Source organism: Bufo bufo, chromosome 2 (assembly GCF_905171765.1).
Source record: "Bufo bufo chromosome 2, aBufBuf1.1, whole genome shotgun sequence".
Lineage (NCBI taxonomy): Eukaryota > Metazoa > Chordata > Amphibia > Anura > Bufonidae > Bufo > Bufo bufo.
In genome coordinates, this window is record NC_053390.1 from 11983855 (window position 1) to 12008888 (window position 25034).

Here is a 25034-nt window from a genome sequence, read left to right on the forward strand (position 1 = left end):
TCACTGTTATACCAAATGTTTAGTGTAATATTGGGGTCATTGTTTGTGATGTACCTATTGTAATGGTGCAGAACTCCAAACAACCAGAGTTTAAACAATGGTGGATTTATTAAATGACGGCAGTACAGTCCAGACCAGACCAGAAATCATGTGCAGGTAATCAATCCAAATAATAACTTTTGCAGGAAAACTCACAAGGGACAGCCAGACCAGGCCAACGTTCATATGCACAGAAATAGTCCGCGTAACGTAGTACCTAGGGACGAGACATTTCCAGGGTCCGATCCGAGGTCCAACACGAGACAAACTGTTCTGCATAGAAGTTTCCCACAGGCAGTCTCTAGAGATGGATTGAGGAAGTCAGAGGTCATGCACAGGTAGTCTGGAAGAATGTGAACAGCAACATACACCCGGGTTGTCAAAACAACAGTGCGCCCTGATCAGCCAGGGAGATCACCTCTTAAAAACCTGCTAGCCAATCACAGAGTGCCATGTGTCTATTCCTCATAGGCCATATTATTATCCTAATCCCGGACACTTCTGTGGCCTTGGCTGGTCATTGATCACTTAACCCATGCATGCACTCTAATCTTCTAGAGTTTATGTACAGGTATATTCCCCGTCAGCGGCCGGCGTAGCGAATAAGATGCGCGTAAGTTCAGCCGCGTCACCCTTTCCGTACCTCCTCTCAAGCATGCACACGGACGCTCAAGGGGCCCAGCATGGATACGCGTTCGCGTCGGCACGGAACGCCGGAACCGAGTCTGCCCGCAAAGGAGTCAGAACTGAAGATTCCGCAGGCACATGCGTGACCTGTCCCACTTCTCCAATGGGGTCCCCCGCAAGCCGAGCCCTACAAGAATTCCTGGGGGCCCCAGTGTACCGCGAAACAGGAGAGTGTCTTACACCTATTCACTAATTATCACCAAGATGTACCAGGACTGCATGTTATTTTTATGACCTGCATGTCAGATTCTATTTCAAAATGTTGGATATTTGTTTTTCTATCTGACAATAAAAATCTAATGTTCAAAAAATAAATAAAAAAAGACATATGTACCCCAATATAGTACCAATCAAACCGTCATCCCTTCCCACAAAAAATTAGCCCCTACATAGGACAAAAAAACATCGCTTTCAGAAAATGGAGACACTAAAACATGATTTTTTTTCTTCAAAAATGCTTTAATAGTGTAAAACTGAATAAAAAAAAAAGTAGACACATTAGCTATCTCCACATCTGTAATGACTTGCTCTATAAAATTATATGACTTACCCCCTAAGGTGATCGACATTAATAAAAAACTGCAAAAAATGCAATTTTTGTCACCTTTCATCACAAAAAGTGTAATACCAAGCAATTAAAAAGTCATAACACTCTAAAATAGTACCAATCAAACTGTCATCTCTTCCCGTAAAAAATTGAGATCCTACCTAAGACAATCGCCCAAAAGATAAAAAAAAAAATTGGCCCTTAAGAAAATGGAGACACTAAAACATGATTTTTTTTCTTCAAAAATGCTTTTATAGTGTAAAACTAAAATAAATTTTGCCAGGGACTACAATAGCCAGCATATCATATGTGACTCAGAGACATTGAATATATATCATATATGGTGCATGCACCAACTACCAGCCGGAAGTCGACCCGATACACCTACGCTCATCCTACCTTATCTACAACCTATCAGAGAGAAGGCAGAGATCCACTACAAGCCCGGCGTAATTCCAAGTTATCCACCACGTGGGACGCCAAGGTATGAATCACAACGTTACAATCAGTCACATTATTAAATGAAATATCATTAATAATCAGTTATTCTAAGACTTTGTTATCCAAAGACTGAACAGCGTATTAAACTACAGTCTACCTATTAATGAGTGATCTGAACCACGGATCACTCATAGGACAAACATACGAGTGCACTGAATAACATAAGTCTCCATTATCATCCTCATAATTAAATATCTGAATGGGACATCTGCCTATATATCTTAAGCAACATACTTATATTTTAATCAACATATAATGGCCACTTTTGAAACTACTGAAGAGAGACGTTTTATCTGAATTTTTTACTGGAACCTTTCTAAGCTCATATCACATATTTTTTTGGATCTATATACATTTTTTGGGATTTATATCGCTATTGCCATACCATATGAATCGGTATTATCTATTGCTGCCACTTGAATACAGTTATCATTATTGCCACCATTGGTATTTATTGCTGTTGTTTCTATCGACTGCTATTACTAATACTGCTGCTTTCTATTCATTGCTACTACTAACACTGTTACTTATATTATCCACCGCCACATAGAATATTATCGACTGCTACATAAAATATTTATTATCACTAATACTGTCTATAGGTGGGATTTTCAATTTTTCAATTTACATTTTTTCCTGTATTCTAATAATTTTTTTGTAACAATAGGTGTGAATAAACTGTCTACAAGCTTTTAATCCATGCAACACCAGATTTTAGTGTGCCATCCATTATTTTAACCTTTAATATTTACAAAATTACATAGGCTACGGGTACGCCTAGGATTGAGAACCTATATTCAACGGTCTAAAGTAGGTGAGCCGCTGACACAAAAATTAAATTTTAAGAATTGCTTCTAAAATTCTAAGCCTTCTAACGTCCTAAAAAATGAAATGACCTTTACAAAATGATGCGAACATGAAGTAGACATCTCGGAAATGTACAGTAACAACTATTTTATGAGGTATCACAATCTGCTTTAAAAGCAGAGACATTCAAATTTCAAAAATCTTTTTTTTTCTGTAAATTTTGGATTTTTTTATAAATAAAGGTGAAACATATTGACTCAAATTTACCACTAACATAAAGTACAATATGTCACGAGAAACAATCTCAGAATCGCTTATATAAAAGTATTCCTGAATTATTACTACATGTCAGATTTGCAAAATGTGGCTTGGTCCTGAAGGTAAAACTGGCTTGGTCTTGAAGGGGTTCATACTCTGGATACAGTGGTACTTTTATTATTGTCCACCTCTTTAACCACTTTCCACACTATGTTGCATGTATCTGTGTATCCATTGTATGCTTACCCTTGTCATTTGCCCACAATGTCCTCCTCTTTCCCCCTCGGCCTAAGCCTATATTGCACGAGCTCACTGTATCTAGCTGGAGACGTGTTCCCCGCGCCCTAGCAAGGCTCAGCTCCGCTTGCACCATAAGTCTAGTGAGAATAGACGTGATGATATAATTAGATGTGTCTGGTGTGGAAATGGGGACTACAGCAGGCAGATGTAAACACACCAGCAATGGTCCACACATGCTCCATCTAGTCTGTGGTGATGAGTGGGAGAGCTGAGCAGCTCCCATCTTCAATTCTCTGACAACTAGATTAATGATAATAAATAATAATATTATTTATTTCTATAGCGCCACCATATTCCACAGCGCTTTACAAATTCATAGGGTTCATGTACAAAACAAAAGTAACTGGCTAATATACAACTGAAACACTAGGAGTCAGGGCCTTGCTCGCAAGAGCTTACAATCTATGAGGAATTGGGGGTGACACATAAGGTAGTTGATTGTGATAAGTAGGATTTGAGCCTTGACAGGAGCGGTGCCGGCCGATCTGCTTCAGGTTTGGGACTACTAGAGGATCGAGTTTAGGCCAGAGGAGTTGGTGGGGGAAAGGTTTAGTCGGGGAAAAGTTATTTTAGGTAGCTTGATAAGCCCGCCTGAAAAGATGTGTTTTTAAGGCACGTTTGAAGGTGGAGAAGTTGTGAATTGACCTAATATTCCAGGGCAGAGTATTCCAGGGAGTAGGTGCAGCTCGAGAAAAGTCTTGAAGATGGGAGTGAGAAGTATGAATTATGGAGGTTATTAATCTTAGGTCGCTAACAGAACTGAGAGCAGGAGTAGGGTGGTAGATGGAGATGAGGGAGGAGATGTATGGAGGGGCAGCACTGTGGAGAGCAGGAGTAGGGTGGTAGATGGAGATGAGGGAGGAGATGTATGGAGGTGCAGCACTGTGGAGAGCTTTGTGGGTGAGAAGTTTGAACTGTATTCTGTGGTGGAGTGAAGTGACTGGCACAGGCTAGTATCATCAGTGTAGCGGTTGGATGGATAGATGAGCCTGGCTGCAGCATTTAGGACAGACTGAAGGGGGGAGAGTTTAGTGAGAGGGAGACCGATTATAAATGCGTTGCAGTAGTCACGATGAGAAAGAATCTTGAGGTGCAGACGACAAGAGCGTGTAAGTGAGTGAATATGGGGAACAAAAGAAATATCTGAGTCAGATGTGGCCCCAAGACAGACGGCATGTTGCACAGGAGTTATGATAGTGCTGCTGACCAAAATTGAAATATCAAGTTTAGGTGGGTTAGTAGATGGAGAAAGACAATAAGTTCAGTTTTTGAGAGGTTCAGTTTTAGATACAGAGAGGACATGATGTTAGAAAAAAACAGCCAGACAATTACTGGTGTTCTGGAGTAAAGCAGGGGTGATGTCAAGGGATGAAGTGTATAGTTGGGTGTTGTCAGTATAGAGATGGTATCAACAGCCAAATCTATTGATAGTCTGTCCTTTGGGGGCTGTATAGAGGGAGAAGAGTAGAGGACCTAGTACTGAGCCCTGAGGAACGCCAACATCAAGAGGAAGAGGAGAAGTAAAAGTGCCAGCGAATGATACACTAAAGGAGCGGCCAGAGAGATAGGAAGAGAACCAAGAGAGCAGTGTCCTTAAGGCCAATTGAGTGGAGCATGGTGAGTAGGAGTTTTTGGTCTATGATATCAAACGCTGCAGAGATATCCAGAAGAATCAGTAGAGAAAAATCACCATTTATTTTTGCTGTTAGGAGATTAGTAAGGGCAATTTTTGTAGAGTGAAGAGGGTGAAATGCAGATTGTAAGGTGTCAAGAAGAGAGTTTGCAGAAAGATAGCTTATTAAGTGAGAGTAGACAAGACATTCAAGGAGTTTAGAGATGAAGGGGAGGTTCGAAACAGGTCTGTAGTTAGCAGCACAGGTCGGGTCAAGAGATGGTTTCTTTAGTAGTGGGGTTATAACAGAGTGTTTGAAAGAGGAGGGAAAGATACCAGAAAAGAGAGAGAGGTTAAAAATTGTAGTTAGGTGAGTGATGACAGCCGGGGAGAGGGACTAGAGAAGGTAGGATGGAATAGGATCACTGCTACAGGTCGTGGGTCGAGAAGAAGAGAGAAGCCTGGAGACTTCTTCCTCTGTTATAGGGTCAAAAGAGGAGAGAGAGCATGTGGAGGAATTGGAGGGAGGAGGATTGAAATTATTTGGGGATTGGGAGATTATTTCCTGCCGGATACTGCCAATCTTGTCTCTGAAGTAGGTGGCCATGCCATCAGCGCAGAGGTCTGTGACAGGTTCTGGAACTTTAGGGCTTAGAGGGGAGTGAAAAGTGTCAAAGAGTCATTTTGGGTTATTTGAGAGTGAGGAGATGAGAGAGGTGAAGTACTTTTGTTTGGCAATGTTGGGAGCTGAATTGTATGTTTTGAGCATAAATTTATAATGGAGGAAGTCTGCTGATATTCGCGATTTTCTCCATAAGCGTTCTACACATCTGGAGCAGCGCTGGAGAAAACGTGCTTCAGGTGTGTACCAGGGCTGCCGTGTTCTGTGTGGGGAGGGTCGGATTGATATTGGAGCAACTTCATCTAGGGTGGTTTTGAGGGTCTAGTTGTAATGATTGGCAGCCAAGTCTGGACAGGAGAGGGAAGAGATTGGGGTAAGAGCTAATTGTAGGGTGTTAATAAGTTGCTGGGGGTTAATGGTGTGTAGGTTTCTGTAAGTGTGAAAAGTAGGATTGTCATGAGAAAAGTGAGAGGTCTTTATGGTAAATGAAAGAAGATTGTGGTAAATGAAAGAAGATTGTGGGAAGGATAAGTTACTACATTTTGAGACTGAGCAGTGACGGAAGAAGACTAGATCGAGTGTATTGCCCTGTTCATGCGTGGCAGAGGAAGTCAGTTGTGATAGGCCAAGTAAGGAGGGTAAAGAAAGAAAGTGAGCGGCTGATGGGGGGATGGGATCATCAATGGGGATATTAAAATCACCCATAATAAGAGTTGGTGATTCAGAAGAGAGGAAGTGAGGAAGCCAAGCTGCAAAGTGATCCAGTAATTGGTGGGGGGAGCCTGGGGGACGATAGACAACTGCAACTCTTAGGGGGAATGGTTGGAAGAGTCTAATGGTGTAAACCTCAAAAGATGGGAATGTGAGAGAGGGTACAGGGGGAATGACCTGAAATGTACACTGTGGAGAAAGTAGTAGGCCTACTCCTCCACCGTGCCTATCATCAGGTCTGGAGGTATGGGAGAAGTGGAGTCCACCATAGGACAGGGCAGCAGGGGAACAAGTGTCAGACGGTTGAAGCTAGGTTTCTGTAAGGGCCAGCAAGTTCAGAGAGTGTGAGAGGAAGAAATCGTGGATTATGGGGAGTTTGTTACGGACGGACCGTGCGTTCCAGAGTGCGCAGTTAAAAGAGACTGGAGAGGATGTGCAGGGAACATTAATCAGATTTTTGGTGTTTCTGTCTGTGGCAGAGGAGAAGCTGAAGTTAGCAACAGAGGGAGGGCCAGGGTTTGGGGAAATATCCCCTGCAGCTAGTAGCAGGAGAACAGAAAGAGACAGCAAGTGGGTGAGAGATTTATATTAGTGTTTTCTATGCTGCACCGTGGAGGAAGATGGGTCAGTGTAATGTATGAGGGTATAAAGTGTATGGGAACTGAACAAGGGTGAGGGAAGGAGGAAGGGACTGATGTGGAGAGAAGGGACAGAGGGGGGAAGGGGTGGTTGATTTTGAAGGTAGATAGCCATAGCAATGAGAAGAGCAGCCAGAGCCTGAGTGAGACAATATTGGAGCACACCTGTACTGTGTGTAACTTTGAGTAGTCCACATAGCATCTCCGTCTCCTGCCCTGTCCGACTGCCATGATTAACTGCCAAGCGCTTAGGCAATATGGCGCTTTGGCAGAGATGGTGCTTTTGGCTCGTGCTGACCCCGACTGCTTCCCCTTAGACTGTGTCTATATTTATAGGGAGTGTGATCACAGAACTAGGGGTAATTTAGCTCATTAATCTATTAATCACTGAAGTAAGGCACATGAGAAGAGATGCTATATGTAGGTAAACAATCAAAGCTAAGGATCTGGATGGGCCATAAAATCCCTACAGATCACAAGCATTACAGCAGTCACATAAATCACTGGTCAATTGGAAGAGCATCTCTGGGACTAATAACAAGGATATCAGACTTGCAGAAAATACAGTAGTATACATAGTGAATATGCAAAGTTCTACACCAGGGAAGATGGAAGCTGCACTATTAGGCTTGGGGAAAGCTGGGTGGAGCAGTATTGTCCAAATGCAATGCAGACATACCTGTGTGACGAGAGGAGAGATTAGTTGATATCCCAAGCCTAGCTGAGCCCTAGGAGCAGCTGTTACTATCCCACTTAGCTCCTCTATTTAGGGTTGTTGCGGGTATCGAAATATCGATACCCAATCGATACTTTTGTCCCGGTACCAGGATTTGCCTTATATCGATACTAAGCTGCGCTACTGCGCAGCCTAGTATCAGAGAACATGTAGTGCACTGCTGTCAGCATGAGCCATGTTCCCTCAGCAGCACAGGGGAGAAGGAGTCACTCTCTCCCTCCCCCTGTGCCGCTGCTGCCAATGAGGAGAGACTGGAGGAGGGGTGGGCGCACTGCGCCATTAATGAAAATTAATGTCTAATACAGATACAGGAAGCGGATCGCAGCGCCCTGTCATAGAGGTTGGGTGCTGGCTATGTGATTCTGCTGCCGCACCCGCCTCCTGTATCTGTATTAGACGTTCATTTACATTGGAGGCGCAGTGCGCCCCCACCCCTTTAGCCCCCCCAGTATTAAAATCATTGGTGGCAGTGGCCACAGGGTCCCCTCCTCTTCATTGGTGGTGCAGTGGCAGTTGTGATTGGAGCCCCAGTAGTGTAATCCTGGGGCTCCGATCGGTTACCATGGCAGCCAGGACGCTACTGAAGCCCTGGCTGCCATGGTAATCTCCCTGCTGCTGTGTGCACTATGCACAGGACAGCAGGGAGAGTGTGAGATCCTATTCACCCTGATAGAGATCTATTAGGGTGAATAAGACAAGGGATGAAAATATCCCAGGTTCTGGCCCCTAAGGGGGGAAATACTTATTTAATAAAAAGTTAAAAAAATTATAAAAAAAAACACCAAAAGTATTAATCACCCCTTTACCTAATTTTACATATAAAATATATAAACAATAAATAAATAAACATATCACCATGTCCGAAAAGTCCAAACTATTAAAATATTTAAAAAAATCTCCTATGTGGTGAATGCAGTAACAGAAAAAATAAAAACTGCGTGAGTCCCCATTTTTTTTAGTCACCTTGTCCCCCTGCACCTGCACCTAAAGGCTCCCACCTGTGATGTTAATTGCAAAAGGCTGCTATATATTATATTGCCCCCCCCCTTTTGTGGGTGGAGCTGCGGGTAGAGATTATCACTCTGTATTAGGCTTTACAAAGGCTGGGATACGGCCGAAACGTTGCTGCTTGATTTTATGGCACACTGTCTGTAAAGTCCGTCCAATAAAGGATTCACTGGAGATGCTGCCGCTACCTCTCTTCATTTACTATACGGTCGACTGCTGAGTATCTGCGGTCGTGGCTCTGGTGTAGCATTGCCGGTGTGGCCATTTATGTCCATGGGTGCTGCTCTACAAACACTTTACTATTCTCTGGACAGGTCATCAATATCAGATCGGTGGGGGACTGACTCCCGGACCCTTGCTGATCAGCTGATAGAAGAGGCCAGAGCTCCATCAATGGGGTTGAGCTGCAATACCAAGCACAGCCGCTGTACTGTGTATGGCTGTATTATGTATGGCTGTACTATGTATGGCTGTACTATGTATGGCTGTATTATGTATGTCTGTACTATGTATGGCTGTACTGTGTATGGCTATACTATGTATGGCTGTATTATGTATGGCTGTACTATGTATGGCTGTACTGTGTATGGCTGTACTGTGTATGGCTGTATTATGTATGGCTGTACTATGTATGGCTGCACTATGTATGGCTGTACTATGTATGGCTGTACTATGTATGGCTGTACTATGTATGGCTGCACTGTGTATGGCTGTACTATGTATGGCTGTACTATGTATGTCTGTATTATGTATTGCTGTATTATGCATATCTGTATTATGCATGTCTGTATTATGTATGGTTGTACTATGTATGGCTGTACTGTGTATGGCTGTACTGTGTATGGCTGTACTGTGTGTGGCCGTACTATGTATGGCTGTACTGTGTATGGCTGTACTGTGTATGGCTGTACTATGTATGGCTGTACTGTGTATGGCTGTACTGTGTATGGCTGTACTATGTATGGCTGTATTATGTATGGCTGTACTGTGTATGGCTGTACTATGTATGGCTGTATTATGTATGGCTGTACTGTGTATGGCTGTACTGTGTATGGCTGCACTGTGTATGGCTGTACTGTGTATGGCTGTACTGTGTATGGCTGTATTGTGTATGGCTGTACTATGTATGGCTGTATTATGTATGGCTGTACTATGTATGGCTGTACTATGTATGGCTGTATTATGTATGTCTGTACTATGTATGGCTATACTATGTATGGCTGTACTATATATGGCTGTATTATGTATGGCTGTACTATGTATGGCTGTACTGTGTATGGCTGTACTGTGTATGGCTGTACTGTGTATGGCTGTATTATGTATGGCTGTACTATGTATGGCTGTACTACTATGTATGGCTGTACTATGTATGGCTGTACTATGTATGGCTGTACTATGTATGGCTGTACTATGTATGTATGGCTGTACTATGTATGGCTGCACTGTGTATGGCTGCACTGTGTATGGCTGCACTGTGTATGGCTGCACTATGTATGGCTGTATTATGTATGGCTGTATTATGTATGGCTGTATTATGTATGGCTGTATTATGTATGGCTGTACTATGTATGGCTGTACTATGTATGGCTGTACTATGTATGTCTGTACTATGTATGGCTGTATTGTGTATGGCTGTATTGTGTATGGCTGTACTGTGTATGGCTGTACTGTGTGTGGCCGTACTATGTATGGATGTACTGTGTATGGCTGTACTGTGTATGGCTGTACTGTGTATGGCTGTACTATGTATGGCTGTACTGTGTATGGCTGTACTATGTATGGCTGTATTATGTATGGCTGTACTGTGTATGGCTGTACTACAGGGAGTGCAGAATTATTAGGCAAATGAGTATTTTGACCACATCATCCTCTTTATGCATGTTGTCTTACTCCAAGCTGTATAGGCTCGAAAGCCTACTACCAATTAAGCATATTAGGTGATGTGCATCTCTGTAATGAGAAGGGGTGTGGTCTAATGACATCAACACCCTATATCAGGTGTGCATAGTTATTAGGCAACTTCCTTTCCTTTGGCAAAATGGGTCAAAAGAAGGACTTGACAGGCTCATAAAAGTCAAAAATAGTGAGATATCTTGCAGAGGGATGCAGCACTCTTAAAATTGCAAAGCTTCTGAAGCGTGATTATCGAACAATCAAGCGTTTCATTCAAAATAGTCAACAGGGTCGCAAGAAGCGTGTGGAAAAACCAAGGCGCAAAATAACTGCCCATGAACTGAGAAAAGTCAAGCGTGCAGCTGCCAAGATGCCACTTGCCACCAGTTTGGCCATATTTCAGAGCTGCAACATCACTGGAGTGCCCAAAAGCACAAGGTGTGCAATACTCAGAGACATGGCCAAGGTAAGAAAGGCTGAAAGACGACCACCACTGAACAAGACACACAAGCTGAAACGTCAAGACTGGGCCAAGAAATATCTCAAGACTGATTTTTCTAAGGTTTTATGGACTGATGAAATGAGAGTGAGTCTTGATGGGCCAGATGGATGGGCCCGTGGCTGGATTGGTAAAGGGCAGAGAGCTCCAGTCCGACTCAGACGCCAGCAAGGTGGAGGTGGAGTACTGGTTTGGGCTGGTATCATCAAAGATGAGCTTGTGGGGCCTTTTCGGGTTGAGGATGGAGTCAAGCTCAACTCCCAGTCCTACTGCCAGTTTCTGGAAGACACCTTCTTCAAGCAGTGGTACAGGAAGAAGTCTGCATCCTTCAAGAAAAACATGATTTTCATGCAGGACAATGCTCCATCACACGCGTCCAAGTACTCCACAGCGTGGCTGGCAAGAAAGGGTATAAAAGAAGAAAATCTAATGACATGGCCTCCTTGTTCACCTGATCTGAACCCCATTGAGAATCTGTGGTCCATCATCAAATGTGAGATTTACAAGGAGGGAAAACAGTACACCATTCTGAACAGTGTCTGGGAGGCTGTGGTTGCTGCTGCACGCAATGTTGATGGTGAACAGATCAAAACACTGACAGAATCCATGGATGGCAGGCTTTTGAGTGTCCTTGCAAAGAAAGGTGGCTATATTTGTCACTGATTTGTTTTTGTTTTGTTTTTGAATGTCAGAAATGTATATTTGTGAATGTTGAGATGTTATATTGGTTTCACTGGTAAAAATAAATAATTGAAATGGGTATATATTTGTTTTTTGTTAAGTTGCCTAATAATTATGCACAGTAATAGTCACCTGCACACACAGATATCCCCCTAAAATAGCTAAAACTAAAAACAAACTAAAAACTACTTCCAAAAATATTCAGCTTTGATATTAATGAGTTTTTTGGGTTCATTGAGAACATGGTTGTTGTTCAATAATAAAATTAATCCTCAAAAATACAACTTGCCTAATAATTCTGCACTCCCTGTATGTATGGCTGTATTATGTATGGCTGTACTGTGTATGGCTGTACTATGTATGGCTGCACTATGTATGGCTGTACTATGTATGGCTGTATTGTGTATGGCTGTACTGTGTATGGCTGTACTATGTATGGCTGCACTATGTATGGCTGTACTATGTATGGCTGTACTATGTATGGCTGTACTGTGTATGGCTGTACTGTGTATGGCTGTACTATGTATGGCTGCACTGTGTATGGCTGTACTGTGTATGGCTGCACTATGTATGGCTGTACTGTGTATGGCTGTACTGTGTATGGCTGTACTGTGTATGTCTGTACTGTGTATGACTGTATTATGTATGGCTGTACTATGTATGGCTGTACTGTGTATGGCTGTACTGTGTATGGCTGTACTGTGTATGTCTGTACTATGTATGGCTGTATTATGTATGGCTGTACTATGTATGGCGCTGTGTTTGGAAAGCTGTCAGGAGCCGGGCTGTGCTCACCAGAGCTGCGGTGAGTGTGGTGGCTCCTGAAACAGCTGATCAACGGAGGAGCTGGGACCCTGACCCCCACCAATGTGATAATGATGAGGATATCCTGAGGATAGGTCATCACTATCTTCACCTGGATAACCCCTAATAAAGTGTTTCATTTGTCAAATAATGTTTGGTGTTTCTTTGTGCCTTTCCATGTATGTTCTCTCTAGATCCAACAATTTATGTAGATACACCATTAGTTTTGGTCTTGGGTGGGGGGTCCTTACATAGTAAGGGTGACAGGGAACAGCCCTGAGTCATTCCCTTGGTCAGATAAAGGTATAGATTTGAGCTGTAGGATTTTTATATAGGCCTGTAATTAACCCTCTCAAATTGCCTCTAACACCGCTCTTGTCTTGAACCTTCCCCAGCCGGCTTCACCTCACATTAAAAGCTTTCTCTGCATGTAATGTGGCATACTGACCTGACTGTGGATGATCCAGGCCCAGTCTAGACCCTAAAGGACCTTGCAGATGTTCGTAACAGCTGTTCTTCTCCCAACAAATCCTACCTCGAGATAATGAATATAATACCACACCCGCTGCTGTATCATCTGGCAGTAGCACTCTGACTCGGTGCGTCTCTGTTACCCTCTGTCTGGGCAGTTGGCAGATGAGAGCCCCACCATACAATCTTCTGAATTACTGTTGTGTCTCAAGCAGCACAACTTTCTCATGAATTTAGCCTCATCTCAGACTGTCCCCTGACCTGAAGTTCCTGGGATCTGTTCTGGACACTGCAATGTCTATAACCTTGTCAACAGGATAACTACCATTCACCAGGAGGTAAGTCATTTCTTCAGCCTGTCAAATTGTACAGTTCAATAAGAATTGTAGACCTGGTCACCAATGCAGGAGGTCCACTGGGCCATATCTCACATAATCTCTGCACTGTAACCTCCTCTGCGTCTGGGGCAAGAATCCAAACTCTCTGGACAGTCATTTTAGAATCCTTCTATGTGTTTACAAAGATCTGAACTGATGTAGCAGAAGACTACTTGTCTGCAAGGAAATGTTTGGTTCATCTGGAGAAGTTTCTCCTCACCATGGATACTTCAGGCTCAGGTTGGGGTGCCCATGTCAAGAATCATTGGGTAGAAAAGAAGTGTCCGTCATCAGATCTCCTGTCATCAAACCTGAAGGAACTCAGGGCAATCACATCGGCCTTACTCATTTCTCAGCCCTTAATTCAGACGGATTCTGATTCTGATTCCACAACACATTGGATGTTTTTTCCGCCATAAACAAGGTGGAAACAGACGCCTTTCCCTGTCAGAAGAATGGAGACAGATTGTGTGTTGGGCGGAGGTCACCTTGAGAAGCATTTCTACAGTTCATATCAGAGGCAATGGCAAATCCAATCTGCTCATCTGCAAGACAATCCACTCAGCGGAGTAAGGGTTAAATACTTATCTTCACCAAATTATTCAGAAACTGAGAGCTCCAGATATGGGTGTGATGGTGATGTGAGAGAAGTCTGACGGCTGATTATCCCGAGGAGGTGGACGGTCTATCCATTACCTGCTGGATAATATTTGTCTCCATTTTTTCTCCCATCCCTCTCGTTCCCGAGTCCTGAAGAAGACCAGGGACAAGCAGAAGCCACTTCAATCCTACCTAGTCCTGCAGGGCTTGGTTTCCATGAGCATGAAATTTTTTAAAGGGAACCTTCTAGAAACTTCCATAGAGGGAACAGAGGAGCCAGGAGGTGACAGAGGGGTCTGGAGGGGACAGAGGAGTCTGGAGGAGAACAGAGAAGTCTGGAGGGGAACAGAGGACTCTGGAGGTGACAGAGGAGTCTGGAGGGGAACAGAGGAGTCTAGAGGTGACAGAGGAGTCTGGAGGAGAACAGAGAAGTCTGGAGGGGAACAGAGGACTCTGGAGGTGACAGAGGAGTCTGGAGGGGAACAGAGGAGTCTGGAGGGGAACAGAGGAGTCTGGAGGGGAACAGAGGAGTCTAGAGGTGACAGAGGAGTCTGGAGGTGACAGAGGGGTCTGGAGGGGAACAGAGGAGTCTGGAGGGGAACAGAGGAGTCTGGAGGTGACAGAGGAGTCTGGAGGGGAACAGAGGAGTCTGGAGGGGAACAGAGGAGTCTGGAGGGGAACAGAGGAGTCTGGAGGGGAACAGAGGAGCCTGGAGGTGACAGAGGAGTCTGGAGGGGAACAGAGGAGTCTGCAGGAGCTGAGAGGAGTCTGGAGGGGAACAGAGGAGTCTGGAGGGGAACAGAGGAGTCTGGGGGGGAACAGAGGAGCCTGGAGGTGACAGAGGAGTCTGGAGGTGACAGAGGGGTCTGGAGGTGACAGAGGGGTCTGGAGGGGAACAGAGGAGCCTGGAGGTGACAGAGGGGTCTGGAGGGGAACAGAGGAGTCTGGAGGGGAACAGAGGAGTCTAGAGGTGACAAAGGAGTCTGGAGGGGAACAGAGGAGCCTGGAGGTGACAGAGGGGTCTGGAGGGGAACAGAGGAGTCTGGAGGGGAACAGAGGACTCTGGAGGTGACAGAGGAGTCTGGAGGGGAACAGAGGAGTCTGGAGGGGAACAGAGGAGTCTGCAGGAGCAGAGAGGAGTCTGGAGGGGAACAGAGGAATCTGGAGGAGCAGAGAGGAGTCTGGAGGGGAACAGAGGAGTCTGCAGGAGCGGAGAGGAGTCTGGAGGGGAACAGAGTAGTCTGGAGGAGCAGAGAGGAGTCTGGAGGGGAACAGAGGAGTCTGCAGGAGCAGAGAGGAGTCTGGAGGGAAACAGAGGAGTCTGGAGGGGAACAGAGGAGCCTGGAGGTGACAGAGGAGTCTGGAGGTGACAGAGGGGTCTGGAGGTGACAGAGGGGTCTGGAGGGGAACAGAGGAGCCTGGAGGTGACAGAGGGGTCTGGAGGGGAACAGAGGAGTCTGGAGGGGAACAGAGGAGTCTGGAGGGGAACAGAGGAGTCTGCAGGAGCAGAGAGGAGTCTGGAGGGGTCCAAATGTATAGAGGGATCTGGAGGGGCATAGAAGTCTGGAGGGGAAGAGAAGAGCCTGGAGGGAAGCTGAGGACACGGAACGTGTAGAAGCCGTACCGCAATCCACACGAGAAGCAGTGTTTGGCAGCACGGAGAAGGAGCGGAGGAGGAGCCGTCTAAGATCTAATCTGCTTGTGGATCCTAGAGGAGCAGCGCCGTCCGTTCTTCTTGCTTTTTATGTCTGGTGTGAACTGACCCCACTTCACAAGGGACCTGCAGCGCTCACAGGAGGAGATACAACTCGAGACTAATTCTATCATTTTTAACACCTCAGTATAGATAACACAGGATCCACCATTTACAATACGAGTCACAGCTTACATCCTCCCCCTCCCTGCACAATGGCCTCTGCTCAGTTCCCAAAGCATGCCCACAATGCTCTCCTGTCTACTGTGCCCATAGTCCAATCATAGCTCTAAATGCTGCTCTCAGCATCAGGAAAGATGGCCACCCCCGTAATCATGTGCAGCAAACAGAGGAGAGAACTACAACTCCCAACATGTCCAGGCTGTCATTATAGTATATCAGAGAAAATGACTACAACTCCCAGCCTGTCCAGGCTATCATAAGAAATCAAAGGAGAGAAACATAGAAACATAGAATGTGTCGGCAGATAAGAACCATTTGGCCCATCTAGTCTGCCCAATATATCTGAATCCTATTAATAGTCCCTGGCCCTATCTTATATGAAGGATAGCCTTATGCCTATCCCATGCATGCTTAAACTCCTTCACTGTATTTGCAGCTACCACTTCTGCAGGAAGGCTATTCCATGCATCCACTACTCTCTCAGTAAAGTAATACTTCCTTATATTACTTTTAAACCTTTGCCCCTCTAATTTAAAACTGTGTCCTCTTGTGGTAGTTTTTCTTCTTATAAATATGCTCTCCTCCTTTACCGAGTTGATTCCCTTTATGTATTTAAAAGTTTCTATCATATCCCCTCTGTCTCTTCTTTCTTCCAAGCTATACATATTAAGGTCCTTTAACCTTTCCTGGTAAGTTTTATCCTGCAATCCATGTACTAGTTTAGTAGCTCTTCTCTGAACTCTCTCTAGAGTATCTATATCCTTCTGGAGATATGGCCTCCAGTACTGCGCACAATACTCCAAGTGAGGTCTCACCAGTGTTCTGTACAGCGGCATAAGCACTTCACTCTTTCTACTGCTTATACCTCTCCCTATACATCCAAGCATTCTGCTGGCATTTAGTGCTGCCCTATTACATTGTCTTCCCACCTTTAAGTCTTCTGAAATAATTACTCCTAAATCCCTTTCCTCAGATACTGAGGTCAGGACTGTGTCAAATATTCTATATTCTGACCTTGGGTTTTTACGCCCCAGGTGCATTATCTTGCACTTATCCACATTAAATTTCAGTTGCCAGAGTTCTGACCATTCTTCTAGTTTTCCTAAATCCTTTTCCATTTGGCGTTTCCCTCCAGGAACATCAACCCTGTTACATATCTTTGTGTCATCAGCAAAAAGACAAACCTTACCATCGATGCCTTTTGCAATATCACTTATGAAGATATTAAACAAAATTGGTCCCAGTACAGATCCCTGTGGAACCCCACTGGTAACATAACCTTGTTTTGAATGTTCTCCATTGACTACAACCCTCTGCTGTCTGTCACTCAGCCACTGCCTAATCCACTCAACAATATGGGAGTCCATGCTCAATGACTGCAGTTTATTGATAAGTCTTCCATGTGGGACAGTGTCAAAAGCCTTACTAAAATCTAGATATGCGATGTCTACTGCACCTCCACCGTCTATTATTTTAGTCACCCAGTCAAAAAAATCTATAAGATTTGTTTGACATGATCTCCCTGAAGTAAACCCATGTTGTTTTTCATCTTGCAATCCATGGGATTTTAGATGTTCCACAATCCTATCCTTTAATAGGGTTTCCATTAATTTGCCTACTATTGATGTCAGACTCACTGGTCTATAGTTGCTCGATTCCTCCCTACTACCTTTCTTGTGAATGGGCACGACATTTGCCAATTTCCAATCTTCCGGGACGACTCCTGTTACTAATGATTGGTTAAATAAATCTGTTAACGGTTTTGCCAGCTCACCACTAAGCTCTTTTAATAATTTTGGGTGTATCTCATTAGGCCCCTGTGACTTATTTGTCTTCACTTTAGACAGCAAACTTAGAACATCTTCCTCTGTAAAGACACATGCATCAAACGATTTATTAGTCATTCTTTCTAGTGGAGGTCCTTCTCCTTCTTTTTCTTTTGTAAAAACTGAACAGAAGTATTCATTAAGGCAGTCGGCTAGCCCTTTATTCTCTTCTACATACCTTCCGTCCTTTGTTTTTAATTTAGTTATTCCTTGTTTTAATTTCCTTTTTTCATTTATATATCTGAAGAATGTCTTATCCCCTTTTTTCATAGACTGAGCTAGTTTTTCTTCTGCCTGCGCTTTAGAAGTTCTTATAACTTGCTTGGCCTCTTTCTGCCTAATCTTGTAGATTTCCTTATCTTCATTGCTCTGTTTTTTTTTATAATTACAAAATGCTAGCTTTTTATTTTTAATGATTTGGGCCACTTCTGCTGAGTACCACATTGGTCTCCTCCTTTTTTTGCTTTTACTGACAAGTCTAATGCAATTTTCTGTTGCCTTCAATAATGCACCTTTTAAGTAGTCCCATTTATCCTGGACTCCATGTAATCCGTTCCAGTCTGATAAGGACTCATTTATGACTATTTTCATTTTTGAAAAGTCTGTTTTTCTAAAATCTAAAACTTTTGTTTTTGTGTGGTGGGACTCTTTCACAGTTCTTATATTAAACCACACTGACTGGTGATCACTAGATCCCAAGGTTTCGCCTACAATAACATCATATACCGAATCCCCATTTTTGAATACCAAATCCAAAATGGCCTCCCTCCGGGTTGGCTCCTTAACCACTTGTTGTAGAGATAACCCCAGTAGGGAATTTAGAATATCTGTACTCCTGGTAGAACTTGCTATTTTGGTTTTCCAGTTTATATCTGGAAGATTGAAATCTCCCATAATGATAACTTCTCCTTTCATTGTCATTTTAGCTATTTCTTCAACTAGTAGATCATCTAGTTCTTTAACTTGACCAGGTGGTCTATATATTACACCTACACGAGTTACTGCATGGTTAGCAAATTGCAACGTAACCCAAACTGACTCTATGTTGGCCTCACCAACTTGTATTAGGTTAGATTTAATGCTATCTTTCACATACAGGGCCACTCCTCCTCCTTTCTTGCCTTCTCTGTCTCTTCTGTATAAAGAGTACCCTGGTATGGTTATGTCCCAGTCATTTCTTTCATTAAACCATTTCTCCGTAACAGCCACTAAATCTACATTCTCAGATGCCATTATTGACCCAAGTTCATTGATTTTTTTACCTAAACTGCGAGCATTTGTAGACAGGACTCTGAGCTTATCATTTCTTAACCTCTGTGCTTCTGACCTGTTCTGGCATTGTTTCGGGGGGCAATTGGACTCTTTTATTTTCACTCTTTTGCCCCCCCTTCCTAGTTTAAATACTCTTTCGCAAATTCTTGGAGTTGTTCACTAAGTACATTTGTTCCTTTGAGAGAAAGATGCAAACCATCTTTTTTGTACAGTTCCTTTCTATTCCAAGTAGAGCTATCATGAGAAAAAAAGTCAAATCCTTGCTCTTGACACCATTTACCAAGCCATATGTTGAACTCCTTTATGCGCCTCTGCCTATCATTCTGAACATTATGCACAGTCAGAACTTCAGAAAATGAAATGGTGGATGCAAAATCCTGTACGTCATTACCAAGTGTGATAAAAGATTTTTTCACCTCTGACACTTCATTGCAAGCCAGGTCATTTGTCCCTAGATGGACAAGAACATCCACGTCCCCTTTTTGCTTTGCTTGCTTAACAATATTAATAATACGTCTTCTATCTCTTCTAGCAGTAGCCCCAGGGAGACATCTCACAAAACAATTTTCTTTAAGCTCCACACTTCTTATGATTGAATCACCCAGCAACAGCTGCTTCCTTTGAGACTTCACTTTATCTTTTTTGTCCTTGGCTGCAGTCTTGCATACATTAGACATAGGAGTCGATGGTTTCTCACCCTCTGTGCTTGAGTCCATATCCATGTTGTCCTTACATTCTGAGAGTGCTGCAAATGAATTATGGAGAACCACCGACTGTGGGACATGTCTTCTATCCACCACTCTAAGTCTTTCAGAACCTACAGTAACCCATCTGCCATTTCTGGGGGTCCTCTGTGGCAGTGGCATTGCAGCAGTCCTAGCTGGAGTTTGTTTGAGAACAATAGTTCCCAGCACATCCAGACTGCCAATATAGGATATCAGAGAACTACAACTCCCAGCATTTTTTTGGCTGTAAAGAGGAAATAAAATCCTCAATCCTACAGTTCATTCTCCATAGAAAGCTCCGCCCCCTCATGTCACATGACTAACATCACTGCTTCTTCACCACCATTTCTCCTCTCCACTGCTGACCCCGCCCCCTGGACTGATCACATGACAGTGACGTAACCCCAGGTCCTTCACCACCTCTTCTCTTCTCCACTGCTGACCCCGCCCACTGCACTGATCACATGACAGTGATGTCACCCCAGGTCCTTCAGCTCTGGCAGCAGATACTAGGCAGGTCCTGGTCGGTAGTCACTGCTGAGCCCCGCCCCCTGCACTGGTCACATGACGGTGACGTCACCCCAGGTCCTTCAGCTCTGGCAGTGCAGCAGATACTGGGCAGGTCCTGGTCGGTAGTCAGGGCTCTTGTTCTCTCTGGTATCAGCCATTCCTCCAGCCTGCAGGTAAGATGAGCTGTGAGGAGACAGTGTGGTGGAGAGCTCAGACATGTCACCTCTGGAGATTCTCCTCCATTACACACAAGGAATGCTTCTCTGCTCCTCAGCTTAGTATGATGGGGGAGGAGTAGTGGGGATAGTGGGGGTTGTCATCATTCGCTGGCCCCTGACTGTCCTGGTGAGGGGCCCCTGCCTCCAGGAGGAGAATGAATGGAGCGGGGCCCGGCCTGAGCTCAGCTCTCTCCAGTCTCTTCTCTAGGAGTTCTGGACACAGCTGAGCACAGCCCAGAGGTGGGACCTGCATCTACCAGACTTTTTTCTCCTGTGGAGCCACCAGAGATCTCCATGTTGGGGCCCCTGGAATCCATGTGGTGGGGGCTCTGAGAAGCGGGGCCCCTCCATGCTCAGGAAGTGCGGTTCTGGAGGTGACATCTGGTCTTGTCCCCTGGATGATTTTCTCTCCTCTTCTCATAAAGGCGCCTGCAGTACTAGAAGCCTCCAGCTCCTCCAGTTCTCTCCTCTTCTCCTGAATGACCACCAAGGATGGACAGGAAGAAGATCAGCAGAAGAATATTAGACCTCACCTTGGAGATCATCTCCCTGCTGAGCGGAGAGGTAAACTTTTCTAGATTTCTCTCCTCTATATTGTATTCTGTAACAAGTCAGACATCGGAGAGGAGAATCCATCATAGGAAGTGATTGAAAGAGTCCAGGGTCCTGTAGAACGGCCTCCAGACCTTCCAAGTGATGGAGAACCTGAAGATCAGCCCCCAGTATGGTGAGTGATGTGTCATGTGACCAGTGACCAATAGTCATGTTGTAGGAGCCATGAGGAGGTAAGTAGGCACGTTGTACCAGGAGGAGAGCACATAGCCCCTGAAGGGTTTATTCCCTAAGTGTCTCTCTCCATCCACAGGAGTACACAATAGTGAAGAAGACATCGGGGGACTGTGTGACTCCCATAATCCATCTCCAGGAGTCAGGGGGGCAGAGAAGGACCCCTCATCCCATCACAGAGCCTACCCCTCACCCCCTGATACATGAGCAGAAGATCCTAGAACTCACCCACAAGATGATGGAGCTGCTGACTGGAGAGGTGACACTGCTGGGAATGCTGGGAAATTCTCCAGTAACAGCACTGGAGGGGTCTGGGTGATGATGGTGTCATTGTGTTGTCAGGTTCCTATAAGGTGTCAGGATGTCACTGTCTATTTCTCCATGGAGGAGTGGGAGTATATAGAAGGACACAAGGACCTGTACAAGGAGGCCATGATGGAGGAGCACCAGCCTCTTATATCACAGGGTAAGAGCCGTCATGTGCAGTGTATACACGTGTGTGCAGTGACATGTAATGGAGGAGCACCAGCCTCTTATATCACAAGGTAAGAGCCGTCATGTGCAGTGTATACATGTGTGTGTGCAGTGACATGTAATGGAGGAGCACCAGCCTCTTATATCACAGGGTAAGACCCGTCATGTGCAGTGTATACACGTGTGTGCAGTGACATGTAATGGAGGAGCTCCAGCCTCTTATATCACAATGTAAGAGCAGTCATGTGCAGTGTATACACGTGTGTGCAGTGACATGTAATGGAGGAGCACCAGCCTCTTATATCACAAGGTAAGAGCTGTCATGTGCAGTGTATACACGTGTGTGCAGTGACATGTAATGGAGGAGCACCAGCCTCTTATATCACAAGGTAAGAGCCGTCATGTGTAGCGCATACAAATTTTCATTTTGTATCTTTAGCAGAAAATTACCATAAGAATTCTGAGGGAAACGTCATGTTATCACTAAATTATAAAGTAGAAGATGAAGACATCATGCAATTCTCTTCAGGAGAAAACCTTAATGTACATCCAGGACTTCACAGTACAGATCTGTCATATAATCCCCCTGTTCATGAGGAATCTTCTGACCAATCGCAGTTTGCTACCACAAGTGCCAGTCAGAAAGGGAGTAAAAGGTTTCAAGAGATCACAAAAAGGTCAAGTCTTTCTACAGACAGAAGAATTCGCACACGGAAGGAGCCGTTTTCATGTCCACAATGTGGGAAATATTTTGCATATAAATCAGTGCTTGTTCGACATGAGAGAAGTCACACAGGAGAGAAGCCGTATTCATGTTCAGAATGTGGGAAATGTTTTGCACATAAATCACATCTTGCTAGACATGAGAAAAGTCACACAGGAGAGAAGCCGTATTCATGTTCAGAATGTGGGAAATGTTTTGCATGTAAATCACATCTTGTTAGACATGAGAAAAGCCACACAGGAGAGAAGCCGTATTCATGTTCAGAATGTGGGAAATGTTTTGCACATAAATCGCATCTTGCTACACATGAGAAATGTCACACAGGAGAGATGCCGTATTCATGTTCACAATGTGGGAAATGTTTTGCACGTAAATCACATCTTGTTAGACATGAGAAAAGTCACACAGGAGAGAAGCCGTATTCATGTTCAGAGTGTGGGAAATGTTTTGCATGTAAATCACTTCTTGTTAGACATGAGAAAAGTCACACAGGAGACAATCCCTATTCATGTTCAGAATGTGGGAAATGTTTTACAGATAAATTCTATCTTGACAGACATGAGAGAATTCACACAGGAGAGAAGCCGTATCCATGTTCAGAATGTGGGAAATGTTTTAATACTAAATCAATTCTTGTTACACATCAGAGAATGCACACAGGGGAGAAGCCATATTTCTGTTCAGAATGTGGGGACTGTTTTATTACTAAATCCCAACTCGATTATCATCAGAGAAGGCACACTGGAGAGAAACCATATTCATGTTCAGATTGTGGGAAATGTTTTAATGCTACATCAAGTCTTGTTACACATAAAAGAAGTCACACAGGAGAGAAACCTTTTTCATGTTTAGAATGTGGGAAACGTTTTACACTTAGACAAACTCTTGTTAAACATGCGCTACGTCACGCAGTAAAGAAGCCGTATTCATGTTCAGAATGAGCAATGTTTTACGCAAAAATCAGATCTTGATAGTCATGAGAGAAGTCACAGGAGAGTAAGGATACAATCACAATTCCAGAATTTAGACTTTGATTTCGATTCCAATTAAAGAATGACGTTATTCGATAACAAATAAAATAACACAAAGAAATACCCACAGTAACCCCATGTTGCCCATTATGTGAAGAGGTACTTGATGAGGCACTTACTATTAATGTGAGGCACAGGGAAGTACAAATTAATAAAACCAAGTGCCTCACATTAATAGTAACACAATCAAATACCTTCTCACATAATGGGCAACAGGATTAATATGTGGAGGCAAATGATGGAATTAATGTGATGCACATGGAAGCCCAAATTGATAAAACCACGTGCCTCACATCAAGAGCGTCCTCATGTAATGGACAACACGAGATTAAAATGATTGTGCAGCAATATACACTCACCTAAAGAATTATTAGGAACACCTGTTCTATTTCTCATTAATGCAATTATCTAGTCAACCAATCACATGGCAGTTGCTTTTAGGGGTGTGGTCCTGGTCAAGACAATCTCCTGAACTCCAAACTGAATGTCAGAATGGGAAAGAAAGGTGATTTAAGCAATTTTGAGCGTGGCATGGTTGTTGGTGCCAGACGGGCCGGTCTGAGTATTTCACAATCTGCTCAGTTACTGGGATTTTCACGCACAACCATTTCTAGGGTTTACAAAGAATGGTGTGAAAAGGGAAAAACATCCAGTATGCGGCAGTCCTGTGGGCAAAAATGCCTTGTGGATGCTAGAGGTCAGAGGAGAATGGGCCGACTGATTCAAGCTGATAGAAGAGCAACGTTGACTGAAATAACCACTCGTTACAACCGAGGTATGCAGCAAAGCATTTGTGAAGCCACAACACGCACAACCTTGAGGCGGATGGGCTACAACAGCAGAAGACCCCACCGGGTACCACTCATCTCCACTACAAATAGAAAAAAGAGGCTACAATTTGCACAAACTCACCAAAATTGGACTGTTGAAGATTGGAAAAATGTTGCCTGGTCTGATGAGTCTTGATTTCTGTTGAGACATTCAAATGGTAGAGTCCGAATTTGGCGTAAACTGAATGAGAACATGTATCCATCCTCTGATGGCTACTTCCAGCAGGATAATGCACCATGTCACAAAGCTCAAATCATTTCAAATTGGTTTCTTGAACATGACAATGAGTTCACTGTACTAAAATGGCCCCCACAGTTACCAGATCTCAACCCAATAGAGCATCTTTGGGATGTGGTGGAACGGGAGCTTCGTGCCCTGGATGTGCATCCCTCAAATCTCCATCAACTGCAAGATGCTATCCTATCAATATGGGCCAACATTTCTAAAGAATGCTATCAGCACCTTGTTGAATCAATGCCACGTAGAAATAAGGCAGTTCTGAAGGCAAAAGGGGGTCCAACACCGTATTAGTATGGTGTTCCTAATAATTCTTTAGGTGTGTGTATATTGATGACCTATCCTCAATGAGCCCAATCCATACACGGTGGGTGCTGGATATATAATACAGCCGTCACCTTACAATGACGGCGAACGTCAATCGCACCGAACTTAACCACTTAGATGCCGCCTTCAACAGCAATTGCTGCCTATGTGAGGTAAAGTAAAGGGATGCAATCTGCCTTCCGATTGCAGACCCTGCAGTGAAATTGCTTCTAAAGCTTTCCAGGCCTGCCATGGTGATGGCTTAGCTCCGGCACTCCAACTGTGGTGAAACTATGCCTCCCAGCATGCTCTACTCATGTCTATGGAGTTCTGAGAACATTGATTCTAAAGCTTTCCAGGCCTGTCATGGCCAGTGATGGCTAACCTTTGGCACTCCAACTGTGGTGAAACTATGCTTCCCAGCATG

At 44.1% G+C, this 25034-nt stretch overlaps 1 protein-coding gene across 1 annotated transcript in view; it reads left to right on the top strand.

The window, feature by feature from the left end:
* Nucleotides 1-23566, top strand: part of LOC120992016 (zinc finger protein 585A-like) — a gene marked incomplete at its 5' end in the record, with an annotated part of 326353 nt that extends 302787 nt beyond the window's left edge. Inside the window, one exon of the mRNA XM_040420780.1 lies at nucleotides 22197-23566. Coding sequence (XP_040276714.1) covers nucleotides 22197-23143 — 947 coding nt within the window. The remainder of the gene's footprint in view (nucleotides 1-22196) is intronic.
* Between the last annotated feature and the right edge of the window lie 1468 nt (nucleotides 23567-25034).